This window comes from Hydra vulgaris, chromosome 14 (assembly GCF_038396675.1).
Source record: "Hydra vulgaris chromosome 14, alternate assembly HydraT2T_AEP".
Taxonomy (NCBI): Eukaryota; Metazoa; Cnidaria; class Hydrozoa; order Anthoathecata; family Hydridae; genus Hydra; species Hydra vulgaris.
The window spans coordinates 1749612-1772875 of record NC_088933.1 but is presented as its reverse complement, the minus strand read 5'-3'; the positions used below and the strand labels follow the sequence as shown (position 1 = coordinate 1772875).

The 23264-nt window shown below is 28.0% G+C and overlaps 1 protein-coding gene across 4 annotated transcripts in view; it reads right to left on the bottom strand.

Moving 5' to 3' along the window:
• LOC136090455 (uncharacterized) overlaps positions 1 to 23264 on the bottom strand; it is a 63439-nt gene that overhangs the window by 12123 nt on the left and 28052 nt on the right. For 2 of the 4 annotated variants that reach the window (XM_065817134.1, XM_065817135.1), the window contains exons 4-7: positions 16845 to 16876; positions 12456 to 14952; positions 11990 to 12033; positions 204 to 464 (exon numbers count right to left, since the gene is read on the bottom strand). In XM_065817134.1, the coding sequence (XP_065673206.1) occupies positions 204 to 464; positions 11990 to 12033; positions 12456 to 14917 (2767 nt within the window). In that variant the 5' untranslated portion in view covers positions 14918 to 14952; positions 16845 to 16876. The remainder of the gene's footprint in view (positions 1 to 203; positions 465 to 11989; positions 12034 to 12455; positions 14953 to 16844; positions 16877 to 23264) is intronic. The other 2 variants (XM_065817133.1, XM_065817132.1) reach the window with 1 other exon arrangement.

The following is a 23264-nucleotide window of genomic DNA, read 5'->3' as shown; positions in this document are numbered from 1 at the left end:
AAGCTATTTACTTGAAGACTTTATCTTATATAACGCATTATCAAAATTTCAAATTTAAAGATATGTAAACAATTTAAACATGCAATGAGCATGGCCAAGTTTTAAAAACAAAACATTACATACGCGGTCATGCAAGACGTGCTACTGCATGCGCCTCCTATAAAAACTAGATATAAAAAATATAACACTATTATAAAACTCACTAGAAAAATGATATGCCAGGTCAATCCTTCCGATTTTTATAAGTGCCTTAACAAAACCATCATAATTATTAATCCCTAGAAGCCTATGATGTTGTAAAGTTTCAATTAATTTAATAGGAGTTTCAATTCTTTCAAGATGATCATCGCCAATTTCGTTTGAATAATGAAACTTAATTGCTTTAAAATCTATTTCCAATAGATTACTTGCAATCATCAGCAAAGTTGGTTTATATTTCTTATCAACCATTTCTTCACAATAATCTAATAATTTTTTACAACATTTTAAATATTTTTACATTTTATAATATGAACATAATAACATAATAACAACTAATTAGTTAACTAATTATATAATAATACTATAATTAACATAATAACATAACTGTTTCATAATATAAATAGTATACTGTATACTAATATAATAACACTTTACTAATATAATATATATATTTACTAATATCATTTATCTAAAAACTTTGGCATATATATAATTCTGACTTATATAAAATTCGCCGAATGGTCACACACGAGCAGTGAAAGCCTGAGGGAAGAAATGAAGTACATTAGAATAAAGGAGAATAATTTTTCAAATAAAGCATATTTAGACAGGTGTCAAGACAAAAATAAAGACTAGTAGAGGAATATTTAAAATATAAATAAGACAGACAATGCACCTAAACAGTACTTACAATAATAATAAAAAATAAATTGTTATATAAATACTAATATGAATAAAGATATATAGAAAATATGTCACCAAACAAAAATAAAAAAAAATAAAAATAGATTACAAAAATAAAAGGTATGGATACAACAATGAAAGGCCTCAGAATGGAAAAAAAACATTAATACTAATGTGTAAACATAATTTGTGTAGTAATTAAGTAATAAACATCTCCTCAGAGTCGCGTCTATTATTACTGGCGTTTCAATGAGGATCAGCACTAATAACTAGTTTATCCTGTCAGACAAACGTCATCGCCACTTAGGTTTTAACCCGCGACTTACGCCTATTCCATACTGCAGTAAAAAAGGATTCACTACAAATAGCCAAAATCCAACCATACCCAAATTTGTAAAACACTAATATTTTTTTGATATGATATAAAAAATGTTGATCTAGTGCACAATTTAAATAAAAATAATTAAATAAATCACTTAACATACCACCCGAAGAAAAAAACTAAGCACAATAAATTAATATTCAAATAAAAACGCCAGAAGCAAAACTAAAACAACTAAAGTGTGCAAACTGCTTTTTATAATAAATGAACATAAGTAAAAAATTTCAGTCCTAATAGCTGTAGCGCAATTTTAATTTTTGAATGAACTTTGGATCTTTAACTCACTATTTTAGTTTAAGCGAGGAAAAAGAAAAAACGAAACGTAAACTTTTCAGAGAGTTATGTTTCTCTTCAATACTCTTTTTGACTTTTAAATAACCATGAGTGAGGCTAGGTTTTTTCAAACCGAGACAAGACCAAGACGAGAAGTTAGTACTTCTCGTGAGACCGAGAACGAGACGAGAAATTTAACAATTTTTGAAAAAAATTTATTAAAATCTAATTAAAAAAAAATATATAAACATGGTTTTGACAAATAGACACAAATGACATTTGTCAAATGTAAACAACATATTCAAATATTATTTCAGAATTTTTTTGCCAAACTTTTCCAACAAGACAATGTTTTCTCTGATTAAGATGATTTGTTCTACTTTTTCTGGGTGTAAGTTGTGTCTGGATGATCGGACGACATTTCCACCTGAGCTAAAAACTCTCTCTGATTTAGTTGAACTTGGTGGAATAGCTAAAATTTGTCTAGCTAATGAAGAGAGTTCTGGCTGTATTTGAATGCAATTTTCACCAATCAAGAATTGGAAAGTCTTTTTTGGCATCAGGGAGATACTCATACTGGCACATTTCGCTCAAAATAGGATTCAGTTCAGATGTTGGCTCTTGTGTTTCAAGTCTGACGTTTAACTTGCGCTTCAGTTTTGAATTAGGGGACAAATCTGCTGAAAGGACTCTGGCAACAGGTTGGCACTCAACATTATCCTTAACCTGTAAGGCTAACCATTTTTTTGTTGTTTGAAATTTTTTGAAGAGCTTCAAGTGAAGTCCGTTTAAAGCAGGATTTAAGTAGTTTGCTGCAGCACTCAATAAGTGACAAAGAGGAAATCTTTTCTCAATGCAGCTTTTCAAGTTTTTTGCATACAAGACACCGTAGCCATATTTTCCATCCGTCTCAATAAATTGATCAATTTTGTCATGGATTAAATAAAGAGAATCAGCGACAGTGTTAATTGTAGAAATAGACTCAGCCGACCACGTTTCTGTAACTTCTTTAAGTGGTGCCAAAATTTCTACTGCTCCCTCGATTGATTTAAACTGTGATGCACTGATGGTCTTTGAAGAAAAAATATCTTCATTTGCACATAAGCTGATAATTGCGCTCTTTAGATGTAGGACAGAAGCTGTGCAATCCAGTTCACTATTCCATCTTGTGTCAACAGATTGGCGTAACTGTCTAAAATTGATTCCTTGAGCTTCTGATTCTGATTCAAGCAAATCAGCTGCAAATGTTGACTGGTGAGTTAAAGAAGCCAAATCTTTGCTTGTTTTGCCACACATCATCCATTCCAGCAGTCATTCCAAATGAGTCTCAAACTGCACATTGCAAAATATGATTGTTGCACAAGTATTGGTCAAGACGCTTTGACAATTTGACTGCAAGTTTCATGTTTCTTGCCTGGTCATTCACACAGTACATTGGCAAATCAGCAGGCAAATTTAGTTCTTCTAAGAAAGAATCCAGCTTTCCTTCAATTAAGATACCTGTGTGTCTGCCTGGGAACTGTTGGACATGGGGTGTCCAGTAATGTAGTCTCCAATTTTCGTCAATAGCATGAAAAGTTCAAGAGATGTAGCTGTCCTGAGCTCTAGAAGTCCAAAGGTCAGAAGTAAATGCAGCACTTTTTAGATTTGGCGTAATCTACGTTATTATGCTCTTCATTCCAGCTTGAACTTCTCTTGACCGAATTGAAAGCTTTCTTGAATATGTTGTTCTGTGATAAAGGCTCAGTTTAGGGTTTGCAATGTCAAACAATTTCTTGAAACCTCTTCCTTCGACTGCTGAAAAGGATGCCAGATCAGTGCAAAAGTAATACAGCATTGCAGAGTCAAACTGTTTTTGAATGGAATTGTCTATGTCATATTTCGGACTTTGTTTCAAGCATTTCGACCATGGTTCGTTGTTTCTTCTTAGGAGGAGGAAGAAGAGAAATGTCAGTTTTTTCAGAATACTCAACGTAATCTTGGCTGTGTTTTTTTCGAGGTGACGATGAAGTCCGCTTGTGTTTCCACCTTTTGCTTTCAAAGACTTTTTGCACGCCTTGCATTCAGCACCGCCACTTGTTTTTTGAAAATATCTCCAGATTTTGTTTTTTCTTGGTGACATTTTTGATTGTTGAAATGAGGCAAGAATATTTCTTTTCAATATGAACAATATGTGTCAAGTTGAATTCCACTGGTAAACTAATGAAATTAAGTCGAAAGTGCACTATTTTATACAAAAAGCTTTTGTATTTAAAATATAATTAAAAATATTAAAATCTAATTAAAATTTATTAATTAGATTTTATTTTAAAATTTAATTAAAAAATCTAATTAAAAATCTAATTAAAAATCACGGAGTCAAAATATTAATTAATTAAAAAAACAAATTATTAAGCATTTTGTAAACTATAATAATTTTTAATTTGGAAAATAATATAATATTTAAGTCTCGTTCTACTTCTCGCGAGAGTTTTCTATTTCTCGTTTCTCACGAGAAACGAGAACAAGACGAGATCTCGCTCATGGTTACTTTTAAATAATAAAAATAACAATTACAATAACTTAACAAAAGTTTTATTAAGATCTGTTATAAATAACCCATAGTAAATGTAATTTATTTATTAAACGTGATTCTTTAAATTATACTTAATGATTAAAAACTTTTGAACCGATTAAAAACTTTTGGGGACATTTAGCACAGAAGGTTTACGAAGGAAATTGGCAAGCTTCAACAGAGCAAGTTTTGATTGATCGAATTAATGTAAACTACAAGAAATTGATTTAAATTTTTTACAGTCGCTTATGAAAGGCGTCAGAGCAAAATTGAGATCAATTGCAGATGGTGGTGTTTTTTCATTTAAAAACAACTTATTTTTATGCAAAGATAAATACTTTATTTATAAAAAGTATAATAACAGTTTTTTTTTTCATTTATAAATAAAATATTTACGTTTTTATTTTGTCCAACAACTTACGCATCACCCGTTACTACATACGAATTTAACGATAGTGGTTTCACAAGATCAACAAGATCCTTGATATTTTCTTCAATGATTTCTAGGTGGTGGAGATTTTTTTCAATGATTTCAAAGTGGTTGAAATTTTTTTTGTTTGATCACCACTTTAAATGCCAGATTTATTTAAATTCAAAAACAATATGTTTATGTATTTCTACTTTATTTGTTTAAGGTTTCATAAAGAAACTATATATTTTTGTTAATTTCATCATGATAAATTTCATCACGTTACTAAGATAAAAAAAAAAATTATAAAGTTTTTTATTATTCTAAAAGCCAATTCTATGACAAAAAAACAAGGTCTTATTTGTAAAATTCTGACAAGTAGTTTTAATTTTACACTCTTTTAATTCATTATATGATCATAGTTTTTTTTTTTTTTTTTTTTTAATTCTTTTTTTTTATATTTTTTTAATTACAAAATTAAATTCAATATTAAATATTATATTAAAATAATATTCAATATTAATATAATATATAATATTGAAGTTTATCATTTGAAAGAATTGATATACGTTCAATTTTGGATTCAACTAAATAAAAAAGTCGACTAAAAAATTTGTATTATGTAATTTGTAAAATATTTATAAAACTTTTTAAGTTGTCACAAAATATTATGTAATATTTTGTAAGTTTAATAATTTGTTACTTATCATTTTCATTAGATATTTTACAAATCACATATAATTATGTGATTTGTAAAATATTTATAAATTTTTTTAAGTTGGAAAACATGGTTAAAGGTGTTTTAGATTAATTGAATCGACTAACTAACCAATATTCAATATTATATATACCGTTCGTAATACAAATTATTTACAAATATTACGAATTAAAATAAAAATTAAAGTAACAAGTAAATAATAAATGACTACTGTACAAATAATGTCAGTGCAACTTTTAACAAAATTCAAATAATGGTGTTTAAATATAGTTTCTCACATAAACTTTAAATCAATATTGTATAAAAGTAAAATATAAATGAGTGATGACAAAACTGGGTATAATTAAAAGTATATAAATATACTTTATATATAAATATAATTGAGAAAATTACTTTTTTTAGTTTTCTTTTGAACATATAATAATTCCATTCATGAGAAAAATTATTTGGTTCCATAAAAAAGCTCCACAAAAAGAAATGCAAAATTTACCAAAGTCTGTTTGAAATTTTGGTTGTTTAATAAAATTATCATTTCTCAAAGAATAATTATTTTTTTCTTTTAAAGAATATAAATCAAAAAAGGACGCTGGAGATGAGTTGGTTTTACATTTAAACATAAAACAAAGAACATTATAAACATTTACTTGATATATATTAAAAACATTCATGTTAAATAAGAGCGGCCTTGAGTGAGTAAAACGATTTTTGAAATTTATAAGACGTGCAATATGCTTCTGCTGACAATAAAGTGACTTTAATTTACTTTTATAGGTACTAACCCATGCAATATTTGCATAACTAATATGACAGTGTATAAAAGAGTAATATAGTTGAGTTAATGAATTTTAGTTTAAAACGCTTCTTGCTTTATATAAAACTCCAATGATTTTTGAAATTTTGTTGCATAAATGTCCAATGTGATTCTTCCATGATAGATTTTCATCTACAATGATACCTAGAAAATTTGTGAAAATTACTCTTTTTATTTGAATATTATCAATATGAAGAAGAGGTATATTACTTGGAAGTAAATGTTTTTAAAATCGTGGATGAAAGAAAATCCATTTAGTTTTATCAATGTTGAGTGAAAGTTTATTTGACTTAAACCAGTCAGATATTTTTGTTAGTTCAATGTTCATATCATAAAAAAGTTTATTGATATTATTATTAGATAGGAATAGGTTTGTATTATCAGCAAACATTGTTGTTAATTTTGAGAACTTATGGAGATCGTTAACATAAATCAGAAATAATATGGGCCCTGGTATAGATCCCTGTGGAACTCCACAGGTTATATTTAGATAATCTATATTTAGAAAATCTTGTGAAGAAGATCCGTCGACATAGACAAACTGTTTGCAATGTTTTAAATAGCTTTTTAGTAGTTTTAAAGCATTACCGGTGGTAACATAATGTTCAAGTTTTTTAACAGATATTTGATGGTTCACCTCCTTTAAATATAGGCGTTATTTTGACTATTTTCAATTGATCAGGGAAAATTCCTTGATTTATAGAACATTTAAAAACTTAAAAAAGAATATGTTTTATGGTATCGTGTGAATCTATGACTATAGTACAATTTATACCATCAGGACCAACTGCTTTATTAGTTTTAAGCATTTTAAAAGCACTTTCATATTCTTCAAACTTCAAGTTACTTCAAATTTATCTAAACTAGAGATTAATGGAAACACATAATCATTTATTTGATTAATATTTGGAATATTTTTAGCTAAATTAGAGCCAACAAACACGAAATACTTATTTAATTCTCTTGCTATTTGTTTAGGTTCATATAAAAATACGCCATCAACTTTTATGGTGTTAGGCACAGGGCATAATTTTAATTAACTATTTCCGGTAATTTGACTTATAATTTGCCATGTGCATTTTGAATTATGTTTATATTTTTCTAGTAAATCATAGCAATATCTTTTTTTAAATTTTTTTCTTTGACCTTCAAACATTTTAGCATAATTTTTATAAATAATTTTATTTTCTGGTGTTGGTTTTTTTAAGTACTTTATTTACAGTTTTTGATTTATTTTTGAGGATTTCCTAAGATCTTTATTGACCCATCGTGACTTTAAACTTTTATTGGTTATAATAAATTCACGTTTTGGAAAATTTACACCATATATTTCAAAGATAGTTTGAAAGAATGTATCGTATACTTCATTAGCTTTAAATGAACTGTTTATATGATTCCAATTTATTAAAGATAATTGATCCTTAAACAATGCTAGATTTGCATCGTGAAAAAACGTTTGATAATGATTTTTTATGTTATTGTATTAATTTGTTGTCAATATTAATAGGGAAAAAAATAGGGAAGTGGTCGGAAACGTCACTTTTTATTATACCTTTTTTAAGAGTTTCATTAAAGATATCGGTTGTTATAATGTTGTCTATTAAGGTAGCTGAAGTTGAGGTTACTCTAGTATGTTTGTAAATTAGTGGAATTGCTTCATGTTCGAATAAGTCATCATAAAACTTTTTAATGTTGTTATTAACATGATATTCAAAACAATTTAAATTTACGCCACCAATAATATAATTTAGTTTCTTTTTCTTATAACTATTTTTTTAATATTATTACACAAAAATGCATTAAAACTTTCAATATGGCCAGATGGTGGGCGATAACAGCAGCTTATAAGTATGTTTTTAGAACTATTGGTTAAAAGTTCAATTGTTAAAATTTCTTTATTGTCATCAGAAATACTCATCTCAGGCCTAATAAAAAACCTCAAATTTTCCGTTATATAAAAAAGTACACCACTTCCGCATTTATTTGCTTTACGCGCTAGTAAAGCAAATAAATAGATCATGTTAAAACCTAGTAGTATCATATTTAAATTAGATTTAGCGCCATCAAATTCACACCACATTTCAATTATACTAAATGTATTTGAAGATTTATCTATTAAAGTAAACAAATTTTCGAAGTTTTTTTTAAGACTTTTAATATTAAAATGAATAACATTTAAATGATCCTGAGAAAGAAATTCTTTTATTTCTTTGTTATAGAAGTAGGAACAATTGTTTTGCAAAAGCTCCTACATCACTATAATAGTTTGGATCCGGATCTGAATTAGTGTCAAGCACCAAGTTGTTAGATTGAAAAAAGTGAAATGATAGCTATTCAAAATTGCTTTGATAATTAGAATCCATTTTCAAATTTAAATAACTAGAAATAATAGAATTCATTTAAAAATCGCGCGTAATATGTTTGTTGTAAATAACTTTAGCAAATATCCCTTTGGCTCTTAATTCCTTTGCTTCTTTAAACAACTTTTTCCTAATTTGATTCTTTCGCTAAAATCTTTATTAACATATAGTTTTTCATTCCAAAGTTTTAGTTTGATAAATTTTTCAAAAACTGCATTTTTTTTTTTGTAATTAAGAAATTTTACTATTATTGTTCTGTTCTTTTTAACTCCTTTTTCATTTTTTCCTGTTCGATGCGCCCTTTTAATCTCTAAATCATTAGTAAAACCAAACTTGGATTTTAAGACTTCTTGAATTTGTCTCTATGTTCCCATGATTTATTCTCGCTTTCTTCGACTCCATTAAACTTAATATTATTCCTACGACTTCGATCTTCAAGTTCGGCAAGCTTGTCTTTCACATCATTGTTTTTGTCATTAAACTTTATGTTATCTGTTAGTTTGACATTTGGAATTGCCTTTTTTTACAGTTCTTTCAACTCGGCTAGAGTAGTTTCATACTTTTTACTTATAAAGTCAACTGCCTCTTTTAATTCCTTTATTTTATTTTTAAGGTTTTTGTTTTCTTCTTGTATATAATTAAATTTAATTTCCATTTTATCGAATTTATCATTAAAAAGTTTTATTAATGTGTTTTCATGTATCTCCAGTAAATTCTTTATATTGGTTGCTGAAAATTTCGCCATCATTTTTATTTTTTTTATTTTTCCTTCAATAAAAAAATACGCCCATTCACGATGTCGCAGTTGGTTTACTTTTATAGCTCGTTATTTTACGTGCAATCGTTATTTTATGTGTTATCAATCATATCATATAGCTGTTTTTAACTCAGTGGCAAAAGACCACTATTAATGAAAAAACTTGCCACAGGACATGTCTTTTCAAGAGTTGTTTTTGAAGGTAAGATTTCCAAAGAACCAAAACAAATCAAATTTGTTTGAAAATTTACATATAGATTAAAAAGAGATAAGGAATCTAATGGAATGGGAAACCTTTTTAACATTTATAAATAATTTCTTATTTCTCAGCGTTAAAAAACTTTAAGATCAATTTATTTAAAAAAAAAAGTCTTTACAACTATGTTAATCATATATAAATATATTGACAAAAAAAAAATCCTCTAGAATGGCTATCTTCAAAAAGTAGGTAGTAAGAGTTTCCAAAATATGTTAGCTGATTTAGCTGATTAGCTTAAAATTAAATAATGAAAACCGAAATTCATAAACAAAGTTCAACTTTTAAAAATAAAATGCTACTACTGTAATTTTTAGAATAAAAATTTGAGAGATATTCGGATAAATGTCAAAAATTAAAAATTCTATTATAAATTTAAAACTGTTCGAGTCAAATAAAAATGTTAAAAAATATTTTTATTTTAAAATTAATCAAAATATTATAATAAGATATAAATATTTCGAAGAATACAAATATTAGTGAATGATAGATTTAGAGAACTTGGTGATGAAGATGGCTTTGTGTTTTATAGGTTTTGATACTTTAGTCATTTTTAAATGGTTAAAGATCTTGACTCAAAGCACAGATAGTACTCAGTACACTATCTAACAATTCAAGCAATTCCCTTATTACTATTAATAAACCCTTTTATTGAGTTTTCAAAGTTATATTATGAATCATCTTAAAGAACGTTAACCATTTGAGTGCATTTGAGAAACCTGACTACCAGCCAATCACAGAACAATAAAACTGATATTTAGAGCTGTACCCTCATAGAGATAACAGAATGAGTTGCCTAGTCATAAAAATTGATATACAAGCAAAACCCATGGAATGAGACAAGAAGATCCAGCATTCAACATCCTAAACTGCAAAAAATGTAATATAAATTCATCTACGAAAGCTTAATAAATAAAGAAGGGGTGCGATGCTGGTTAACAGATAGAATCTGTTTACCCCTTAAGTCTTTGCCTAGATGGCAAACACTTGACTACTATACAGTAGCCAGATACATTTATTGTCTACTCAAGATAAGTATTTTTATCAAGACATTATCTCTAGAACCCAAAAGCAGGGGTGTGTTAAGTAAGGATTGGCAAGATTTTTAAAACCAATATAAATTGAAAAGGCTTATAAGAATTAGTTTTACTAATTAATTAGAGTTGTTGTTGTTTTACAAGATCAATCTGAGTATAAAATTTGCAGAAGAACATAAAATAAATACATAAAAATTTTTAATAGCAATCAAAGTATATAAAAACAATAAAAAATTTTATTTTTACAATATAAAAAAAATGTAACTACATTTTTTATGTAACTAATTATTTCAATAATTTTTCAAATAAAAAAAACAAAATTTTAAAAGTAACTCACTATTTCAATCATTTTTCTAAAAGAAGACAAAATTTTATTTAAGGATATAAAAAAAAAAACTTATAAAGTGTATTTATATTATAAACTTATGAATGCATTCTTGTGAAGTTTTAATGCTTTCTGCCTATAAGTATGCGCGCATGCTGTTTAAAAAAGATATGATGTTGCTGGGAAAGTCATCCATAACAAAACTAATAAAAAAGTAATTTATAATATGATAAAATAGATATGTAAAAAAGAAAAGAAATTAAATGAGCTTAAAACAAAAATAGTTAAAGTAAATATGATTGCAAATATAAGGGTAAATGATTAAGGTTTGTAATGTTTCTTCTTTTTATGGTTTTTATAAACTTCCATTAAATATGATTTTTATTTTCTAATTAATTTGTTGATAACAATTTTTAACAATAAAAAAATATTTTTTTTAATTCAAATTTCTTTATTACTTTTTGTTTCCTATTTTTTATTTGTAAGCAGATATTTTTTATTTGTAAGCAGATTTCACTACATTCAATTCTTATCATTTATTCAATAAACAATTGTTAATTTAAGTAATTTATTTCAGACAAAAAATTAAAGTTTTTTTGGTTAATATTTGCAAAAACCTTTATTAATATATTTATTTATATATAAATATTGTTTAATTAGGGAAAAATTTATCAATATAACAGAAGATAAAGATCTTTTATTAAATTGATAAATATTTCCTTAATAAGACAATATCTTTTCTTATTTAAAAAATAACTTCTTTTTACTTGTGTTTACATTGTTAACAAACGTTAGATAGTCACATCTGCCATTTGCCAATTATTAATAATCATTAATAACATTTTTTTATTGATTTTGCTTTTAAATTATTTTCTGTTTTTCAAATAATTAACTTCTTTAATATACTTCTATTATTCTATTATTTAAATAATTAACTTAAATTATTATCAAAAATCATTAAGAAAGGCAATAAATTAAGATTTATCATCAAATCTAATGCTATAGCTTTAAAACAAGTTTTTATGTGTAAAAGTTACTATTGCTTAAACCTGAGCTTTAAAATCAAATAAAGTTAAATATTAAAAATTTAACAATTAAAAGTTTTAAAAATATGAAATTATTTAACAAAAACTTAAAAAATTATTTGGTTTGCTATAATTTTAGTAAATAACATTTTTGCAAACATTTTCTTGAAATCATAAATTAAATTTTAAACTCTCACCATTAACTTTGCTTGCTTGAATGTTAGAAGCAAGAGATTCGTATCTAAATAAATAGTTTTCTTTATAAGTTTTTTATTTATAAGTTTAGTAAGTTTATTAAGAACTCACTAATTCATTAATAATTTTTATCTTAACTTCTACTAATAATAAATGAACATCATTTATAAGGCAGCAATAGGGAAGGAGCTCTATAAGGAAAAAAAGTTTCCTTGGAGAAGGAAAACCCCTTATACAATAACTCTAATATAAAACCCCTGCTTTAAGGGTGGGTATATGAAAAAAGAGACTGTTTTACTGTTATACTACCACTAGGAAGATTACCTTGTATAGTAACTACCTAGTTAGTAGTAGTAAAAACAAAAATACTCAATCCAAACAACACATGTGTAGAATCATAAAACATTAAAATCAAAAATAATTAAACTTAACAATTACTTTTTTAAAATCATAAAAAACTAAACATACTTTTTATAATTTTCAGCGAAAATTCTGAACTCCGTTTTGCTTCTATGTGCACTAAAGTTAATTTTAGATCCATAATCAATAAAAACTTTGCAATTTTCATTTATTATTAAATAGTTATCTTTAAGTGACCAAAGTTCATTTTCTTTATTGGATATATCAACAATGATTTTTTCAACAATATCTTCTGACCAATTATTTAAAACATTTCTAATAGTTCCATTTTTACCTAAATTTTGATCTTTACCATTATAGTTTATAACTAAAACTATTAAATATGAATTTGATCTAGACATGGCATCCACAAGAACGTGTCGAAGATAAATCTCGTCTGGTCTCACAAGTACAACTACACATTCAGATTCAGCTCCAGAAAACCCTTTACTATCAGTTATAAGAATATCAAAATTACTTTTTAGCTTCTTTGAAATCTCAACTTTTTCTGAAAATGTTGGAGTGCATTTTCGTAAGTGTGGTGAATAAGTTACTGATTTATACTTTCCAATAATATCTATTGCATATGCAACAGATTTAATTTCTTCCATGTCATTGCATATAACAACAGTTTTTCTTACTTTGCTAAAACATAGGCACTCTAACACAACAGAAAGAAATTTTGCAGATCGTTTTTTTTCTAAGTCGTGAAAAGGAAACAATACTACCCTGGGTTTTTCGCCTTTAATTGAATGTCCTATAGTACTTGATTTAAAACCAAAACTTGTTTCCATAAAGTAGTTTGAAACCTCATCATTAGTTTCAATTGCTACATGCTTTGAAACTTGGTCAAGATCATAATCATGAAAATCTTTATCAGTTAAATCATTTGTACTTTCTTCTATTTTATTTGATAATTGATTCACATCACCATAAAAAGAATAATTAACAAAATTATTGTCTAAATCTGTAGTTGATGCTTTTTTATCCACTTTCGAGTTTGGAAAATTACAAACAGTTTTTGATCCACAAATAGAATTTTGAGTAGAATCTATTAATAATTTATTACATTCAGTTACTCTCATTGATTTGTTAAGAGTGAAGACCTTCATACCTAGTGTTTCTTCATTAAAACAATTCTTTTGCATTATTTGTTTTTCATTATTTCTGATTATTTTTCTATACTTCTCAATACTTTCAGGTATAAAAACAACTAAAGATTCCTTTAACAAAGATGAAAATAACTTATTTAATTGAATTGCATCTTCATGTTTGACATAATCAGGTGACAGCTCTTCTAATACAAAACATACTTTATTTTTGTTGGCATTAACCAAATATTCGAGTAATCTTGGAATAGAAATATTTTCTTCCTTAATTTTTTCGTTTGTGAACATTTGTTGCCACAACTCATACAAATTATCACAAACAACAGTAACATTTGAAGTTTTCTTAATACTATCAACAAACTCTTTCATTTCACATTCAAACAAAGAGAAATGGTTACAACATATGTAAAACAAGGTTAATGGATGTTCATATTGCTTTGTTATACATTTTTTTACAATCTCCTTACCAACAATAGATTTACCTGAACCATATCCTCCTGTGATAATTTTTTTAAGTTCTTCATCATGAATTGAAACAATTTGCTCATAGTTAAGAATTAAGGACTCAATCTGTTTTTGAATATCAAATTCTAGTGTGGGAATATTGACATTATCCGTAACCATATCAACTTTAGCCATAACTATCATAGTTAATCCAATAAGTTTTTTAAAAAGTGTTGTATTATTACTTTGAACATTACATCGTTTATTGGTATAAGCACTAACTGATCTCCACCAACACTCAAAATTTTCATCTTCAATATCATCCTTACATAGAAATAAAATTTGTTCTAAGTTATGAGATTTTTTCTGACAATTCCAACTGTCAGAAAATATAAAAAAAAACTCTTTTTTTAATTCTTCACGCTCAATTGAAGGTAAAACAACAATTCCCAATATAACTAATTCATTAGATTCAATCAAGAGACTATTAACAGTAACAAACAATGAAATATCATTCAAACAGTAATCGGATTCTAACTTGATAAAATCTAATGAAGTTGCAATACGAGCCATAAGAATGAGGTTGAGTTCAGAGTTAAATATTATTGTTCTATCTTCATCTTTGTGATATTTAAAACTTTCAACATTGCACTTTAAAAGAGATGCATGGTAGCGTAAATGGTAACCAGGTAATATAGCACAAATACCAGTTCTTTTTTTTTTAGAAAAAAAAAGATAAAACTTGTGAATAATCATAGTTACAAAATCTTTACCACCAAAAAAGGAACGGACATAAATTACATCATTTAAATCAGGAAAATTTCTGTAAATATAAATATCTGCAAACGACTCAATGGATTCAGTAGAAGGTACTTTCTCAAGATTAAAATTGGCAGTCTTTCTCCAATCCAAAGATTTTGGCGCTCTAATATTTTTGCTGAACTCATTGTTGGAAATTGGTGCAGGTGTTGCAATCATAACGCTTTTGTAAGATGATTCATAGCCACACTCACCTGAATAAAAAAAAAGGCAAGTTTTAAAATAAAAACTTAAATTATAAATCATAAATTGAATGAATAAACTATAGACTGGTCTTGACAACAATTCAAATGAGAGTAATTTTAGATCTAAACCTTTTTAATGTTCGTAGTTTGATAGAAAAGTATTAACATTTCTGTAATTTCTGGGGTAAATCAAGGTTCTATCCTTGTGTTTTATTCGTTTTTTTATCTACATTAATGATCTTCATGACAATCCCGATTAGAACTTTTGGCATGAGTGATCTAATTTAGCACATCAAGTTTTTTCCAATATTATATAAATAATCTTTAATTCCTTAATCAGTTTTGGCAACTTTTGGCATGAGTGGTCTAATTTAGCACATTAATTTTTTTCCAAAATTATATAAACAATCCTCAAATCCTTAATCGTTTTTTTTTATAAGAAACAAACAAGAGTTGAGTAAACAGATAAAATTTTGAAAATCTTAGCTGCAATAATTTGTAGGCTAATTATAAAATAAGATGAATTTGTTTCCATTCAGAAAATTTGCTTAGTTCTGCTTAATAACTTACAAAGCATATTGTAGCTATTATTTACTTTTAAAGCAACCAATTTTCTATGCAGCTTTCCGTTGAGAGCAACTCATTGTTCTGTGTGATCTTTTTTTCACCTTCCTGTTCAGACAATCTTTTTAAAAAATTTTGCTTTATGTTGACCCTCACCTCAGGATCATTCTAAAGAAAATCTACCAATACTTTTAAATTTGCTATATTTACATTTGTTATGTATAAGCATTATTGTGAGCTTTTTTGATATTTAGATAAAAAAAAACTCATGGATAACATAAAATTTATTATGTTTTTTAAGTTTTACACTGTAATCTTTTGTTTCATATCATAAATACATAAGAAAAAACATACGTTAGCAACGGTTGTTTTTCTAATATTTATTTATACTAGCATCATAACCTTTTCTAAAAAAATTTTTAATAAGATTATTGCATGTGACAAAATATTTTTAAGTCTATTTTAATATATACTTAAATCGCTTTTTTATTTATAAAATTTTTTATTTTATAAATGTTATTATGTGTCGTCTCTGCATACTTTCAGATTTAAAAAGTTCCTTCATTACTCTTCTTCTTTATGAAACAACTTTTTGTATTTTGAAAGTTTAAAATTTGCACAGAAAAAGCTAAAAGCGCATATTACTGTGTAAGGTAACATGGTTAACTTACACAACAACATACAGGTTACTTTGACATGTGGGTAACATTGACATGTGTAAGACTAAATTTTTTACCCATCGCCAGTTGCAGGCCAAGTTTTCAATAAAAAATGCTTAACGCAATAGCCTAATGTGAATTTGGCGTCATAAAATTCTCTTTATTTTGTTATTTTTTAAAGAAATTAACTTTTTTAAATAACTGCAATAATATTAATTACCGCAAAATGACTTTAATGTTATTTAACTTCTTTTTTATTATTACTGTAAGGGAATGTTATTTTCTTTTCTTCATTTTTTTTTTTTTAATATTAAATAATTATATTTAATATTACATTATAAAAAATGTTTCATATTAAAAAATATCTTTTTTTCCTCGACATTAGCATAAATGAATTAAAATATGTCAATTTTTTAAATGATTATCTCTTGAATTTTCTATTGCTGCTTTGCAATAACAAACGATTTTTTAATTTAAAAAAATTAGAGAGTAACAAATAACAAAGTTATGTTACTTTATTTACCTTTATTAAAAGTTTATTATTTTATTAACAACTTTGTTGTGAAAGCAATGATTAGTCTTCCAAACATCATTTATTAAAATTATATCGCTGAAGATATCGTTTATTAAAAATAGTTGTGATTTAACTTGCATTATAAAAAAAAAAGTTTAACTTACATTTTATGCAAATTTTTGATGCAGCCGTTAATCTAAAATTTAATTTAATTGAGTAAAAAAAATGTTTCGGAAGGAAAACTAAAAAAAAACAATTACGATAAAAATGAGCTGATTTTTTTTATGAAACAAGTAAAATTTAAATATTAAACATAATTATATTGTAATATTTAAATAGTAATATTTTTAAATAACTTTGACAGTTAAGTTAAACCCAAGCATTAACTTTAATTTTAATAAACTTAAATATATTTTTTAAATCAAAATTAAATAATATATATTATTTTATCAGAATAAAATTATATTTTTATTAAATTAAATCATATAATTTTTTATCAGAATTAAACTATGTTATTATAATCTTTGCTTCAAGCTTAAAGTATTAGCCTTTTGTAAGAGAAAAAACCAATCATTCCAATAAAATAAAAACAAAATAAGAAAAAAATTTGAATTTTATTTGAGTTTTTTTCATTAGTAATTAGCGCTTATATCTAACATAGTAGTCATTCAAACTTTTGTAACAAATATTTTTAAACAAAAGCCATTGTAAAGCTAACGTGCTTTTTAAAAAAAAATTAATTACTTTTTTTATCTTACGGCTAATAGAATAATTTAAAAATTAAAAAAATGATAAAAAGTCCCTTAACCAAAATCCCTAACCGGTTATGTAAAATTAAGGCGTACATAAATGGCTCTATGCATAATGCTTCAAAACAAGGCCTGCAGTTGACTATTGTTTAAAATACTTTAAGAAATGCTGAAGTGAGATATTAAATAAACAAGTATTATCATTTTAATCCGCATAATAGTAAATTTATAAAAAAAATTTTATTCTGATTCACTCCCAACAAGAATTCAAGCAACCACTTTTATGTTTGGAATTACTAGGAAAAAATAATATAAATTAGAAGTAGGAAATGCTTGACGGAAGACTTAAAAAATTAAAGGATGTGAGAGTCAGAAAAACATGAAGATGGGAGAGAGTAGTAAAGCGTTGAAGTGCGGGAAAAAAAACAGACAAATAAAAGTTTTTAGAGCATGCAGAGACAGGTACAGTAAAAAAATAAAACTTTGCTGAATGACAAGAGTTAAGCGAGATTGAGTTTTAGTTGATGGTAGCTCTTTTGAGCAGTAACTATGATAGTATTTGTAAAAAGGAGAAAGAGATACAACTTTACGACAATGGAAAAGAGGCTGAAGCTTAGCAGATAAAGCAGGTCCAACAATGTTTATGTTGCATTTTTGGAACTAGACTAGAAGAAAAAGAGCATCATTAAAAGAACCATCCCAAATATGACAACAGTATTTCACACAGGGGCGAATAAGAGATTTGTAGAGGTAGAGAATGTTAACAAGAGGGAGAAAATGGTGAGTACGATAAAGAGAAGCAACCTTAGCAGATGGTAATTTAGCAATTGATTGTATATAATCCAAGATTGTTGATTGTATATAATTCAAGATTGTATAATTCATGAAGAAATAAAGAAAAGGACTCAGTGAGAGGGTTGCCATTCATTAATATAGGTACGTCAACAGTACTGCTATAGTTGTTTTGCCATGAGCTTTGTCGGAGTTAAAATTTACAAGCCACTGTGAGCTCGATAATCTGTTATAGAAGTGAGATTAAATTCAAGATTGGCTGCATGTTATGAGCGATTAAAAAGAGAAGAATTTTTGTCAAGACAAGAGTATAAAGTTGATTCATCACCAAAAAGAGCTGTATGAGATTGTTATGAAGGTCATTAATGTAGATAAAAAACAAATAGGACCCAAGGATAGATTAGATTAAGAGTATAAAGTTGATTCATCACCAAAAAGAGCTGTATTAGATTGTTATGAAGAGCACATGAAGAGCTGTATTAGATTGTCGTGAAGATCATTAATGTAGATAAAAAAACGAATAAAACACAAGGATAGAACCTTGATGTACCCCAGAAATTACTAGAAATGACGAAAAGCGTTGGCCTTCAAAGATAAATTTAATAAAACGGATAGAAATAAAGGATTTGATAATCTCAAAAACTTTGCCAGATATACCATATGAAATAAGTTTATAGAAAATTTTATTGAAAGTCTGAAAGTAAGGTATTTGACTCTAGATGGAATGTGAGAAATTTGTTTATCAAAGACTCAAAGACTTTGCTAATAACAGAAATAAGACTGATCAAACAATAATTAGAGGGGTCAGAACTGCCACCAGAGTTTTTGAAAACTAGAACAACAGATTCCATTTATCAGCAGGCAGGAAAACAAGAGACAATCAAGCATTAATTAAATTGTTTAGAGAGAATTGAAAAGAGTTCCTGAGAACAAGTTTGTAAGACTATGACAGAAATGTTGTCTGGACCCTAAGCCATAGAATACAATGAAACCCATGGAGTAGAATGAGGCTTGACTTGGAACCAACAAAAAGGAATAAAAGCTTCCATTCCTGTCTGAATCTCGGAGGTTACATAGGAGGCACATTTTTCAGCTGAGAGGGAAAAAATATCAGCCCAAGAACCATCACAAACAAAATCCCAGTCAGCTTTAGGGTTGTAGTAAGTAGTGCAATAAAAGGGTGAGTTTGTAAAGGAAGTACAAGATAATAGATTTAAGTGATTGGATGGTCAAAACCACAAAAAGGAGAAAAAAGAGAAACTAAACACAAGCTAGGATCAGAACCAGATATATATCAAGGTAATTGATCAGGGGTATCAGGAAAACGAGTCAAAAAGTTAACTATCTGAGTAAGAGATTGAGAAATGCAGAAGTTATAGGCTTTAGTGCCAGCAGATCATTGGCTATAGATGAGCCATTCAGGGTGATGAGCATTAAAGTCAACAATAACAACACTATTGGCAGAGGGGTAAAGAGCGAGTTCAATTTGATCAGAAATGATATTTAAAAAAGTGCAGACTTTCAGGAAGAAGAAAGCAATAAAGAAAAAAGAGAAAGTTGATAAAGAGCGGAAGCACATAAAATAATAGTAAAAGGATTAAAAAATGATTTCATGACAAATAGATGAAGTGATGCGTATGAATACCCCTAAGCCAACCATGTGACTATTGGAGCCTTTATGAATCAAAGGACAGTACCCATCAACACTGAGATCAAAAGAAAGAATAACTGAATTTAAATTAGTCTCACTAAGAGCAAGCAAGTCTGGTGAATTTAGACAAGAGTTAAGATTCAACTGATGGAAGGTTGCTTCGCAAATCATGAATATTAGTAAAAGATATATCAAAACAGTTAGGTGGTGGGGATGGCTTTTCATGTTTAATATTTTGGGTTACTTTAGGCATGTTTTAAGTTTAAAGAGAACTTTACTCATTCATAGATGGAGCACAGCCGCCTAAGCAATAAGCTATGCAATTTTCTTAGTCCTGTTAAATAGCCTTAAGTTGTAACATAGGACTCCAGATGTGGCCTCAACAATGCGCATTAAAAGCATTAATAGGGACACCACCCATGGGCAACATGGCACTGTTAATACTTTGATACGTTGCAGCTGTTGATGGAAATAGCCTCTATGAGAGCTACCACAGAGTTCAATTAAACGTCCCTGGAAGTACCGCGTTTAACTTAGATTCTCCGCGCAGCGACCTTGCTCGGCAAGGTTCGTGTTTCGGAGTTAAAGAGTTGAGAGAGGGTTGCACCACGAATAAAAAGTAAAAAAAAAACAATAAAAAAACACAAAAAAATGAGTAGCCTCCTCGACTGTAGTGGCCCCCCTCGGGCCTTGGGGAGGTGAATAATCTAATTAAAAAAAAAACCTGAGTTTTATAGCTATACTCTCATTAGGAGATAACAGGAAGAGTTGCATAGCCATTGTCAAGAAGACTCAAGCATGAGAAGTTTCCTGCCTGTGAGAAGTGTCCAGCATTTGTTATCAGAGGCAGGAAACCATGTAACAGGTTTACATCTACGCTAGCCTAATAGATGAAGAAGGGGTTCAAGACTTGTTAGCAGAATTACTTTCCTTACCTGTAAAGTCTTTGCCAAGGAGGCCTTTTACTAGAGAGTAGCTGGATACAGTTAACATCTGCCAAGATGAGTATTTTTATTGAGATACCATTTCTAGCTTTTACTCAACCAAGCGCCCCAAGGCAGGGGAAATTTAGCTAGATGCAGTTAATATCTGCTCAAGATAAGTATTTTTATTGAGACACCATTTTTTTGCCTTTACTCATCCAAGAGCCCCAAGGCAGGGGATTTTTAAATCAGAATCTGCTTCTCCTAGCCTTTGACTTGAAAAACAGACTCTACAAGGCAGCAGGGCATGGGTCAAGTAGTACTGGGTTACAAAATACCAGTAGTGGAGTGATCGCAATGATCCTGAACCTGACCTGACCAGGAATAATTAAAAGGAGCTACTTTCTGCAAACAGTAACTTGGAATATTGGACATGATGTTTTTAAAATGCTTTAGGAAAAATAATATAATTAACAAGTCACCAGAGATAAGAGTGAATATAGGTTTTATAGTTAAAGTGTCTAGTTAGTTAATGTACTCACACTGCATCAAAAGAGATTGAAACATTTAAACAGAACATTTAAACAGAACACATATATACTTAAACAAGTGAGTAAACACTGCGCCAGAGGTTAAGACAGAATACAAACATACATAAACATAAACAGACAGAACACAAACATACAGATAGCAACTTAGAGATGACTCAACACCACGCAGGAGGTTCAGACTGAACACAAACATACAGAAAGAACTTATGGGTGAGTGAACACTGTGCACGAGACTCAGACAGAACACAAACATACAGATTGCAACTTTCAGGTTAGGTTTAGTGTTAGGGTTATGGGTTATGAGTTAGGGTTAGCAAAAGGGCATAGTGTTGACAAATCCCACAATATAGAATCCTATGAGTCTCAATATTGAATCCCAGAATATCGAATCCAAATATTGAATCCCAATAAGCCAATTCAAAGTATAAATAACAATACAATATAGCAGGTATAAATTAAACAAATTTCTAGTTTTTTTATTTCAGAAAAACTTTAGTTAAAAGTTGAATAAAGCCATAATATCATTGCAGCACTAATATTTTAATTTGGATAAATATTAATTTGATAAAGAATTTGAAAATCATTCCTTATTTCTTCTCAGGACTTGAAGTTGATGAAGAAATTGCAAATCATGGTTTTACATTAAAACTTTTACAGGTTTTAGATGAAAACCTGTAAAACTAATACTCAAAATAAATATTCTTTGAATTAGTTGAATTTTAATGACATGCAGTCCGTGGAATTGCTGAATTAAATAATAGCAAATATCATATTGCTTTTGATTTAATTGCATTTTAATGAGTACAAGTGGAGCGTGCAGATTTTTTGAATTATATAATAGCCAATAACTATAAATAATAAATCTTATTGTATTTGACTCAATTGACTTTTAAGGAGTAATGAAGTAAAAATTTCTTTACAATGAAAATAACTATCAGCGTTCTAAACTGCAAACAATACAAATTAACAAGAGAAGGTAGAGGATTGTGTAGAATGTAGTACTCAAAAAGCTACAACAGTTGCTATAACTAAATCACTTGAACTGCCAAAAAAGTACCAAAGAAAATCCTTGGTTCATTCAGAGGAGCGAAATTCCAATCGATTTCTTTACAGGCTTTACTTCTGATTTCTTTTATGGGCTTATCTTGACTATTCTTATCTTGACTACTTCTTTTACTCCCAAAGCGTTACAGTAGGAACCATGGAAAAAAGTCGGAACTAACTGATGTTTTTACTTTTAATTGGCTGAAATACTCCATAGATTTAAACGTGAAAGTTAAAGCAATGAATATCAGCAATTTGAATGCAAGATTAAGTGAAGGATAACTTTTCAAATGCATTTTTTGGATGATCAACAGATAGTGCAACATTAAAGGATGAAGTTGTTTGCCCAGCTTATTTTGACACTGAACCTGGGAAATGTTAGGGTTCAAGTAAAAACAATATTCATAGGTATAAGAATTTTTTCAGCTACTGGTGTATACGACGCAATTGCAGATTGTTGAAAAGAATTATTAAATTTGAAGAGTTTGAAAATAAGGTTCATGTTTTACTTCTGACGGTGCTTTTGTTAACGGAGGAAATAATCTAAGTGTTTACATTATTCTTCAGAAAAAGTCACCCTGGATAGTATTTATATGGTGTGTTGCTCATCGCTCAGAGTTGCACTGAAGGATGTTTTATCAAAAGGCTTTGATGAAGTTAATGAGTGCTTCAAAATTTATTTTATCTAAAATTACAAGCACCAAAAAAAATTGTCAACTAAAAGAAATCCACAATACGAACAAAGAAGGAATAGAACTTCATGTTGGTGGATATCAATCCAAAAAATGCAGTGGAACTAGATGGATTTTCCAGAAAAATGCTGCTATAAAAATATGTCTTAACAAGTGGGAATTTACATTTAGCACTTAGAAAA